At 45.9% G+C, this 11,118-nt stretch overlaps 1 protein-coding gene across 1 annotated transcript; it reads right to left on the bottom strand.

Moving 5' to 3' along the window:
* Positions 1-1,518: 1,518 nt before the first annotated feature.
* On the bottom strand, positions 1,519-10,897 carry PRDX3 (peroxiredoxin 3). The gene is made up of 7 exons (XM_027528776.1): positions 10,791-10,897; positions 8,965-9,100; positions 7,188-7,329; positions 6,045-6,180; positions 5,103-5,206; positions 2,687-2,852; positions 1,519-2,374 (listed from the first exon to the last, which is right to left on the bottom strand). Exons 1-7 carry the CDS (start codon positions 10,824-10,826, stop codon positions 2,321-2,323), a joined length of 774 nt encoding a protein of 257 aa, XP_027384577.1. The 5' UTR covers positions 10,827-10,897; the 3' UTR covers positions 1,519-2,320.
* Between the last annotated feature and the right edge of the window lie 221 nt (positions 10,898-11,118).

The raw sequence follows: 11,118 nt of genomic DNA, 5'->3' as shown, positions 1-11,118 counted from the left end.
AAACGTGACTTTCTTCTGCCTCCATCCGCTTCCCCAGCACTGGGGTGTGTGAGGGTTATGTGTGTTTGTGGAAGGCTGGATGTTGAGGGTGTTCCTCAGGAGTCCTAGGTTAGGGACCTGGTGCCATAGAATACTTGGTTGTGTGACCATGGTCAAGTCAGTATCTTCAAGTCTACTTTCTCATTCTGTAAAATGATGACAATAATTGTACCTATTGTGTTTTTGTTGTCGGTCCAAGGAGATAAGACATGTGAAAGCCCTAGCTGTGCTGGGTCCATAGGAGTGCTCAGTCTGGACCACTTGCAGCCAGTTGGCCTTGGCCCTCCCTTTGACTTCCCCTCCTGGAATATGAGAGCAGTTCATGGTTTTCTTCAGACCCATGTGGCCTCTCAGCTCCCACAGGTCACTTTCCCGTACCTCCAAGACTTCATCTCCTCCTCCAGGAAGACTTTCTTGATGCCCATAGCCAGGTAAGGTGTCCCCCTCATCAGAGTTCCCTGGAATGCATCTATTGCACCAAAGTATTTAGCACATCTGTATTATCCTGCTGGCTCTACTCCAAGTATGTCACAAATCCAGCCCAGCTGACCTGCTTTCCTCTGCACTGTTATGGGGTCTAGTCTTAACAAAGGAGCCAGAGTGATCCTCTAAGAACAAGATGATGTAACTCTTCTCAAAACATCTCTGCCATTTCCCATCTCAGAATAGAATCCGAAGTCCTTAGCTTGCCCATAAAGCACTCTGAGCTCCCCATTACCATTCTCCTCCTTCACAGGTCCGGTCACATGGTCCTTCTTCACCCACCCCACGTCCACTCTTGCCTCAGGGCATTTGCACCTGTCATTCACTTTGCCTAGAACCTTTTTATCCCTCACCTTCTACGTTTTATCTCATTTGACACCAAAACCCTAAGGTAGGTACAATTACAGTCCTCATTTTGCAGATGAGAAAACAGACCTGGAGAGATTGATTCCCTGAAACCCTATTAAAATACCTGCACCTCTCTGCTCTAGTCCCTGTTCCATTTTATTGTCCTTCCAGACATTTTATGTAATGTTATTGTTTATTCCCTCTACAATGTAAGTGCAAAAAGGAAGAGGTATGTCTTTTTTGTTCATTCTGCCTCCAAAATAGTACCTAGCATATAGTAGGCACTCCAGGATTTGCCTGTAGCCTGCTAGGCTCCTCGGTCCATGGAATTCTCCAGGCAAGAATACTGGAGTTGTAGTCATTCCCTTCTCTAGGAGATCTTTCCAACCCAGGGACTGAACCCAGGTCTCCCACATTATAGGCAGATTCTTTACCATCTGAGCCACTAGGGAAACCATTAAAATGAATAAATGCTTCCATATTTCTTTTGTCCAGCTCCTTGGATGTGTAGCCAGCATCTTATTCATCTTTGTAGCCAGTGAATTAAATGCTCAGTAAATGTCTGTTGATATAATCAGAGAAGGAAAACTAGAGAGCCCCACAATATAAGTAAGCTGAAGCAAGAATTAATGGTGTTAAAAATCCAAGTATTTTAAAATATGTTTATTTTTGATTATATTTTTTACATGGAACACTTCAAGAAAGAAAATCATTACAATAATTCAAATGCATGAATGATTCAAATTCATACTGCAATCCCTGGATTCAATAAGTATCCTTTCTAATTATACCCAATCAATATTAGAAATGTATGTAGACATTAAGTCAGCTAACAAAGTAAGTAAAATAACTATATAAACTATAAATCTCAGGAATGGGGAACATGCATGATCAGTTAAGTCACTTTGCCACTGTGTTTTTTTTAAAAAAAAAACATGATTCACATTTCCTTCAACCATACATTCATTGCAAGCGTTACATTAGACCACTGATACTAACAACTTAAAACTATGTTCTTTAAAGAAAATTCAGTTTAATACAAATAAATTCAAGAGGAAAATTTCAGGACCCTTGATCAGAAGTTTTCAATACCTGTCATACTACGCTGGTATACACAAAGGTTCAAGTAAGGCTGAGGAAAAAGATCTGTTTCCTTTTCCCATTGAAGACATGATCCAAGAAACAGGCCAACCACACACACACTCTGTAGAAACTAGCCATCCATCCACACCTTGCCTTGGACTCATTACATTAGTAACTGAAAACATTTTAAAAGCCTTGGCCAACATTACAAAAACAAAACATTTAGCGTAGTACTATTTATGAATATAAGCATCATTGGGTTCGGTTTTTTTTGCCTGCTATAAATACTAATCTTTGAAAAGCTACAAGTGAGTTCCCACTGTGGCTCTTTTCTGGTGTGGGAAGCTGCAGGTGTGCACGGGACGGTCTACTGATTTACCTTCTCAAAATATTCTCTGGAAGCAGTTGGATGGGGCTTGATCTGAAAATACAAAACATTTCACTGGGTCAGTGACTTCATGATCTCAAAAGGGAGCCGAAGGCCCCCAATTTTTAACCTACAGTTCTTTAACTTTTAAAAGATTGGTCTGTTTCCTTTAAAATACATGGATGAAACTGACACGAACAGCATTCCTGGGGCCTGGGCCCACCCCCACCTGTAGCAGCTTCACGCATTTGCACACCACCTCCACCCCTGCTCCAACGTGGATATTCCAGGCCAGCAGCCCTTGAGGCAGTGAGGACCTGGGACCCTCTTGGCTGGGCTCCCATTGCTTCTGGGAAAGAAACCTACTGTAGGAGACTCGGGTGTCCAGTTGGCTGGGCAGACTTCTCCATGGGCTTCCACAAACTGGAACGCCTTCACCAAGCGGAGGGTCTCTTCCACGCTTCGGCCCACTGGGAGATCATTAACACTCAGATGCTTGATGACTCCGTTGGGGTCAATTATGAAGAGACCGCTGCGTAAAGATTCATCCTCATCAGAATATCAACATTACCAGAGCTAGAAAAACTCTACTTCTACCTTGCCTTTAATTCTCCTTGATAGAGCATTTATTAAACTCTATCATGTGCTTAAAAATCAGGTTTTCCTTATACAGAAAGCTTATCATCTCCTATTGATGACAGATGCTTTAACAAAGATAGGACTGGACTAGGCCACCATGGAAAGCAGGCAGTGTGTTCACATTCACAGATTTGACCTGGATGTCTCACAGTATCTGAAGGTCACTGAACTACACAGAGCAAAGACTTCTCGTTAGTGATGCAATAAGCATTCTTTGGGCAGCTGTATCAAATATTGGCAAGAAACCATAAGCAACTGAGAAGGGACAGAGACGTATTTTATCTGTATTCTGTAAATACTTATGAGTGAATTGAGTAGCAGGGAGAAAATCCCATGGGAAAATGTACTGGTCTTAAGTCTAGGCAAAGCAGAAATCTAAAGGAAAACAATCCCATCACTTTTGTTTATTTTTGGCTACCCTGAGGTACAGTTTGTATAGTGCCTAGTACTCTTCCATTAAGTTTCCAAAATAATGAACTGGTTTCCTGGAATTCTTCGAATCTTGGATTTAAATATATTTGATGTGTTTCAATCACTTACAGTTCTTATTTTGATCCACAGATTGTCCAAGCCCATCACTGTTACTCAGCAGCAATGTATGAGGTAACCCACCGCCCTGGGGTCTGTGCTTATCTTCTATACAAGTGAGGGTGATACTCTGACTTACGCAGAGATCATAAAACTCAAGAGGTTTCTAACAGTCCATCTTTAAAAGGGTGTGGCATCCCAAACGTTGATCACTCAGGAAAAAGGCAAGTTAGAAAAAAGTCAGAAGATAAAAAGGTGGTTCTCCCTCCCTGGGCCTGGCCTTAGGGGGTCTAGGCTCTGAGGCTAAAGAGTCCTGGCGCATATTCCTGCTGGGTGCAGCCAAGCTGGAGTCCACCCCATAGATGCGGAAATGGAGAGCTGGGTTGGAGATGGGCCCACAGCACAGTCTCCAGAAAGAAAGGCTTATCTTACAAGCCAGACTCAACTCCTCTCCCTTTGTCAGTCCTAAGAGTAAAACCAGTAGGGAGGTAATTACAAAGTTAGTGAGACTCTACAGGAGATTCTGGGAGGAAAACACCAGGACTCTTCTCCTTCCCTTGCCAACGCTGTCAGAGCTAGGCTTCCATTTATTAAAGGAAGGCAGTAATCTCCTTGGAGTCAAAAGGCCTAAGTTCCCAGGTGGCTTCCGGAGCCAAAATTCCAGTGTACCCCCAGTAGGCGGGAGATCAGGTACAAGGGTGGGCAGGTTCAAGCCAGCCCCAACAAAACTGTGAGGCCCATCAAAGTGGGATCCTCGCTTGTGTCCTGGAGGTCAAGTTCTGCCCTGTCCCTCCTTCATTAGCAGCCTAAGTTCTCGTCCGTCCCAGGAAGGCTGAGGGTCTGGGATGGGGCTCACAACAGCTACGAGGACCTGTGCGGCAAACTCTGTAGCTGCCTCACCCTACTCAATCCTCACAACCAACCCAGGAGGTACATTCTCATTTTAATTATGGGGAGAAAGGGACTCAAAGAGGTTAAATATCTTGCTCAAAGTCATACAGCTATTGAGCAGCTGAGCTTAAATTCAAACTCTGGTCTGGTTCCAGCGCTTGTACAAGATACTAACCATACCAGGAAACTGACTCCTGCTCTTGCCGGCCCCCTCTGCCCGCCAGCCCCCTCTGCCCACCGCCCCCCGATCTCTAAGCAGTCTGATGACTTCACTGCAAGGAGTGGCTCCCACGTGGTCAGGAAGAGTGAAGCAGTGTGACCATTAAGATGTGGTACTGGAGACTTCCCTGGCGGTCCAGGGGCTAAGACGCTGCGTTCCCCAATGCAGAGGGCCCTGGTTTGATCCCTGGTCAAGGAACTAGATCCCAGGTGCTGCCATTAAGACCTGGTGCAGCCAAATAAAATAAATATATATTTTTTAAAGGGTATGATATCCTTCTTCAGAAACAGGCCCAGGGAGACACAGGGGGCACACATATCACAGTCATTTCTGAAAGACTGCCAACCCTCGCAGGAGGCACCCACTGATGCTTATTACAATGAAAGACAAATTAAGGGTTTGGGGTTCTAAAAATTCCCTACCCAGGTTTCTGTAAATTCCCTATGAAGTACAATAATGCTAAACACAAAAAACAATTTTAAGTTCATACCAAACGGATCTTACCGTAGTGCGAGGCCAGGACCTTCTAACAGCACACCGTAGTCTCGGGAAATCTGTTTGGTCAAATCTGACAAGAGTGCGATGTTCATATGGCCCAAACCACCATTCTGATAAAAATACAAATAAGGCTGGTGGTTACACTGTGGCTCCCACAGCCTCCTCAGCCAGGTAACAGGACGACTGACCAACACCAGCCAGACAGCAGTCACTGAGCACCCACAGCGGGCCGAGTGCTACTTCTGAGAGTAGAAGATGCTCTTTCTACTGCCTCACTTCGTCCTCCAGCACCCTGGAGTAGCTACGATCATAATCGCCATTTTACAGATGATGAAAGCATCATCAGATGAAAACCTCAACCTGAGGCACACACAGGTTGAGTAACTTGCTCCAGGTCCCAGCTAGAAAGGGGCAGAGGCAGGATTTAAACCCAGAGAATACTACAGACTTTTCTTTTTCTAATTCTTAAAGTATCCTTTTGGTTGAAGATTCATTTCTGAAGCATAAAGATGGAATAATAATAAAAAAAGAATACTTTGACTAATTTGATATTTAATAGTCCAACATCATAGCTAGAAATTGATTCTCCCAAGCAAGTTTTGAGGCAAGAATACTGATGATGCAGAAGAGTAAAATCAGAGAACTTAACCACTGTCCCACCTGCCTACAGGGTACGGGGATGAGAGGGGAGACAATGGACTCCAGCCGTTTCCCCTGCCCTGCTGAGTTTGTTCTCCATTACTGTTTGGAAAACACAGGAGTAGTGAGGAGTAAATACATGCAATGTTACAGGAGACATGGATAGAGCTTAACAGAATCTGCCAGTAGGTTAGGACTGACAGATAGCCCATTTCAGACTAGTCATGCTTTAACGACTTCTGGCCTGGTCCTTCATGGGATCCGGCAGTCTTTGCGATCACAAGTGCAGAGGCAGGTGGACGTGTGTACCTTCCTCGGTGTGTTTATCCAGGCCAGGTGGCTGAAGTGGGAGTCCACTGACACTGCCACAACTTCGCAGTTCACATCGTGAAATTCACTGGCTTTGTCACTGAAAGCAATGATTTCTGTAGGACACACAAAGGTGCTAGGAAAAAAGGGCGGAATTCTCATCAGAGAATTTTTTTTTTTAAGACGTTTAAAATCTGAACAACAGTTGTCTAAAGAGTAGTTCTATTTTCTTAAATGAGAAAAAGGCAAAAGGGTTAATTATCCTCACTGGACTCCTGGTCACAATGATACTCCAGTTAAAAAAAAAAAATTAACCGACTTTCTATTTTAAGAATCATATCAAAAAGTATGGGTGGCAAAGACATACTCCAAGAATAAAGACAAAATTTTATTTAAATAGGTAGCTTCATGAGAAAATTCATTTTATTATCCTTACTTTTCTCATTTCCCCCAGACCAGTGGAAACTTCCTCCCTGACAGGCTTACAGGAGCCACTACTCCAAAGTGGAACGCGGGCTCAAGGGCACGTGGGTTCAGTAATGCAGCTCCCGGGCTGCAGAGCCATAAAACAAGAGCCACAGGGCTTCTCTGGTGGTCCAGTGGGTAAGAATTTCCTTGCAGTACAGGGACCCAGGTTCGATTCCTGATCCCAGAAGAGTCCACATGCCACAGAGCAGCTAAGCCCGTATACCTCAGCCTGCGCTCTAGAACCCAGGAGCCGCAACTGCTCAGCCCACGCTCTGCAACTACTGAAGCCCGTGCGCCCTAGAGCTCCTGCTCCGCCGCAAGAGAAGCCACTTCAGTGAGAAGCCCAAGCACCGCAAGAGAGGAGCCCCCGCTCACCACAACTAGAGAAAGCCCACATGCAGCAACTAAGTCCCACTACAGCCAATACATACATACATACATCTTTAAAAAAAAAAAACAAAGAGCCATATTAAAAACCATTAAAAGGAATGCCACTCTACCTGCTATACTTATCACTTGTGAATTAACTACAGATGCAAGCTGTATCAACAAGACCATCAGAATCAGCAATAACCCTCCCGTTGACAGGAGTAAAGATAGGCAGTGTCAGTGGGAAAGCAGCGATCTTTGCATGCTCGCAGAATGATGTTATAGCATCACAGAAAATACACTTACAAATCCAAAGGATAGAAGAAGAGCACCAAATATTTCCCCTTAAAGTCATCAAGGCTAATTTCTTTGAACTCTCCACTGACAACAGCTGTACCCTTAAAATAGGGTGCATGCTGGGTGACGGCAGGGGCATGGTATGAGGAACCTGAAAAATACCCCAAAAACATGCATATACAGTTCATTCGTTAAACCAACCACTTATCTGATTTTACTCAAACCTCTTCCAGTAATTAATCAGTAGTATAATTAAAAGGTTCAGTTCAATTGTACATCTTACAAAACTGTTTCTCTTTCCATAGGTCTAGACTGTACACTAATTCAAAGTGCTATGGAAACTAAAGAGACAGGAGGGAATTCCCTGGCAGTCCAGTGGTTAAGACTCAGTTCCTGCTTCAGGGGACGCCAGTGTGCTCCCTCGTCGGGAAACTAAGATCCCACATGCCGTAAGGTGCAGCCAAAAGGCAAATAAATAGACAAAAGAAGATAGGAGAGAGTAGGGATGGATGAACATAGAATTAAGGACCAATCAGCCTGGAGGTGGGGTCTAAGCATGGTCTGGATTTTTGCCAAGACCAGGGCAGATGGTACAAGGAAGGAGCAGGGCAGGTGTGGGGAATGGCCTGTAGCAGAGTTTGCTTGATGTAGAGATTAGGTGTGCATGGAAGGAAGACGCATGGGGGACAGAGCGAGGATGGAGGAAGGCCACGATGCGAGGGCCCTTATATATCAGACGGATGAGTCTGTTCTTAAAAGAGAGATAAAGGAATCACTGGAGGCTTCTGTGCAGGAGATGGGTGATGCGTTGGCTGTTCTTAGGAAGATTAGTCGGGCAGGGGAGAGTGAGAGGAGCAGGGAGAGCCTGATGTCAGGAGGTGACTGCAGCTATCTAAGTGAGGCAGGCAAGGTATGGCAGAGGGGACAGAAAGAAAGGAAAGGATGCAAGAGCTGTGTCAGGACTGCAGAGGCCAGGCTTCAGGCTGGGAAGGCAGGACACAGGAGGCCAGGTGTCAAGATGCCTGGCTTCAGAAACAGAAGGAACTACTGGGAGCTGGGGTTTGGGACAGGTGACAAGGAAAGTTAAACTCGTGTCATCAAGTTGATACTAGAAATTCCTTAAAGCTCCGAGAAAACTGTAAGTATTTTAGAACACTTCACCAACAAACAGGTTTTGCTAAAGTACATCCCCCACCCCCACCCCCGCAACCATCACAAGTTAAAGCCTTTTTAACAGGTGGGACAAACCTAAAGGAGGCCTTTTCAAATGCCACTCATTATCTGAGGCTGTGCCGAGCAAATCTCATATTTTAGAATGGAGTATAAATCTCAGGAAACAGCTGTGTGTCATTTAGATCACGGAGGAGTCCAACAGACTGGCCTAACGTGGCCACGCAGGTCTGAATCCAAAAGCCTTTGGAGTGGCTGCGCTGTTCGTCCCCAGTCAGCTCATACCCTTCACACACAGCAGGCCCAGAGACCTCTGGCTGTCCCCACCCCTCTTTCATGTTCCTCGACCCAAGGGATTAAAACCTCTGGAGTCAACAAGGAAGTGTGACAGTAGGGCAGTCTGCCTTGGTGAGTCGCAACCCTTGGCTGCACAAAAAATACGATGTTCTGGTCCCACCCAACAGATTGACTTAATTTGTCTGGTGGGACTAAGAAAGTGGTATGATAGTAAAAACTCCCCACGTGAGTCTAATATATGGCCATAGTTCAGAGCTCCTGTTCAGAGATGATAAATGTTTCCATTATCTGGTTCAAACCAAAACATAACAACACTTACTGGTGCTAAAGGCGAATTTTGCTTGATCGGAACCAGACCACAATGCATTTGTCAAGCACATTCTTCGAGAAGCAGCAGGCCTAAGGGCTGCAGAGGCAGAAATGCCCCAAGGAATGGCACTCACATGTCGGATGAGCTAAAAAGAGAAACACTTTATATCAGAAAGTATTCCCAGAATGGCGACTGAAACCCCGATGAAAGGGCATCAGGCCAGTAGTGGCCTCCGCTGGCCTTGTTCCTATGAACAAACACTTCAAACTGCAAAAGCATGGATTGAATCTGCTGCTAAGTCACTTGAGTCGTGTCCAACTCTGTGCGACCCCATAGACGTCAGCCCACCAGGCTTCCCCGCCCCTGGGATTCTCCAGGCAAGAACACTGGAATGGGTTGCCATTTCCTTCTCCAATGCATGAAAGTGAAAAGTGAAAGTGAAGTCGCTCAGTCGTTTCCAACTCTTAGTAACCCCACAGGCCACAGCCTACCAGACTCCTCCATCCATGGGATTTTCCAGGCAAGAGTACTGGAGTGGCATGTTCTTTAAACTCCCTTCTGCTTCCTTATCCTTTAAGACTGTAAAGGAGACTGGGAAGACAGGGAGATGTTGGTCAAAGGGTACAACGTTGCAGTTACGGAGGATGAATAAGTCTAGAGATGTAATATACAAGCAGGTTGACTATACTTAATAATACTGTATTGAAATTGGAAATAGAGTATTATTATTCTAAGAGAGTAGACAGATGCACTCATCACACACATAAAGGCTAACCATGTGAAGAGATGTTAGTTTGACTATAGTAATTATTTCATTACTTATATCATGATGCACACTTCAAAAATGTAATTTTTATTTAAAAAAAAAATAGGGAATTCTCTGGAGATCCAGTGGTTGACTGTATATGTATATACATATATAAAGATAATTACCAGGTTGGCCAGAAAGTTCATTTGGGTTTAACCTGAACGAACTTTTTGGCCAACTCGACACATATGTATTAATTAATGGGAAACAAGACTGAAAGGTAGAGGGAAATTACAAGAATATGAAAATTCCATGCTTTTAAAAGGAACCCCAATCACTCAGACCAGGAGACTGGCCAGGCTCTGTATATTAAGCTCTTTACCAGCAGATATGCTGGGCATGTTCTACCACGTCAAGGTTTTCCCTTGGAAAAGACAAGGCCATTCTGGCCCACAGAGATGCAAACAGCAAAGTTCAGCCTCTGGGCGTCTGGACAGGGGTCAAGGGAAACGTTTGCTCAATTTCAGGGTTCTGCATGACTCAGGAAGAAAGAGCCTGGGTGGAACCCCACCACGAGAAAGGGGAGGGCGGGCAGCCAAAAGCCTTTGGCACTCAAGGACTTTGATTACTTTAGCATTTTGGTGTCCATCCAGCATTTAAGGGGATGCTCACGGAAACCCTTGAGGTAGGCAGTCTATATGCTAAGGTAAGGAAGTTATCTGAGGTTTGGAAAAAAAGGCAATGGCCCAAGGTCATAGAGTCAGTTATAGAACCGGGACCAGGGGACAGGTCGCCTGCATCCAGAGCCAGGTGCTTAGGCAGAGTGGACTGGGGTCCCACGACTGGGAGCGAAGAGGGATTTGGAAACTGGAACGCAAGGCGGGGGTGGGGGCGGGGTGGGCGAAGGCCGGCTCTGCGCAGGCGCGAGGAGCCTGCCTTAGACGCTGCCCCTGGTCCACTACCCTCTGACATCCTCCAAGCAAGGTGAAAGGCCCCCAGGCCAAGGGAAGCGGTACCCCACTTGGGAAGGACGTCCTCGGAGCCACCGCAGGGTCTCCGCGCCTGTGCCCCGCAGGCAGCCACTCACCGAAGCCCGAAACAACCTTCCCGCCGTGGCCGCCATCTTCGTTATGCAGGGCACCCGTGGGGCCGACAGAGACGTAGAGGAGGCGGGGCCTTCGGGGGCGTGACCAGGGGCGTGGTCTTGGCGGGCAGGAGTGGGCCAGCGCTGGAGCCGGGACGTGGAAGAGCTACGACCTTCTGGCCGGTTTAGGGGCCCTCCGCCTGGTACACTTCTCGGTTGTGGGGTCCCTCGACCCCACCCAGAGGAGGATTAAGTCCTGTTAAAACTCCTAAGTAGCTTCATGCTTGGGAAAGCGATACTTTGTCTCTGTTTGTCGCCCCAGCCTAAAAAG

This window comes from Bos indicus x Bos taurus, chromosome 26 (genome assembly GCF_003369695.1).
Source record: "Bos indicus x Bos taurus breed Angus x Brahman F1 hybrid chromosome 26, Bos_hybrid_MaternalHap_v2.0, whole genome shotgun sequence".
Taxonomy (NCBI): domain Eukaryota; kingdom Metazoa; phylum Chordata; class Mammalia; order Artiodactyla; family Bovidae; genus Bos; species Bos indicus x Bos taurus.
The sequence above is the reverse complement of the archived record's forward strand: the minus strand, read 5'-3'. Positions and strand labels throughout refer to the sequence as shown.

Excerpts from the sequence above, each read along its gene's own strand:
- PRDX3 (XM_027528776.1), bottom strand. The coding sequence starts at position 10,826 with ATGGCGGCCACGGCGGGAAGGTTGTTTCGGGCTTCG. Across the intron at positions 7,330-8,964 it reads AAAATTCGCCTTTAGCACCA|GTTCCTCATACCATGCCCCT; the intron begins GTAAGTGTTGTT and ends GGTATTTTTCAG. Across the intron at positions 6,181-7,187 it reads TTCTTCTATCCTTTGGATTT|CACCTTTGTGTGTCCTACAG; the intron begins GTAAGTGTATTT and ends CTTTTTTCCTAG.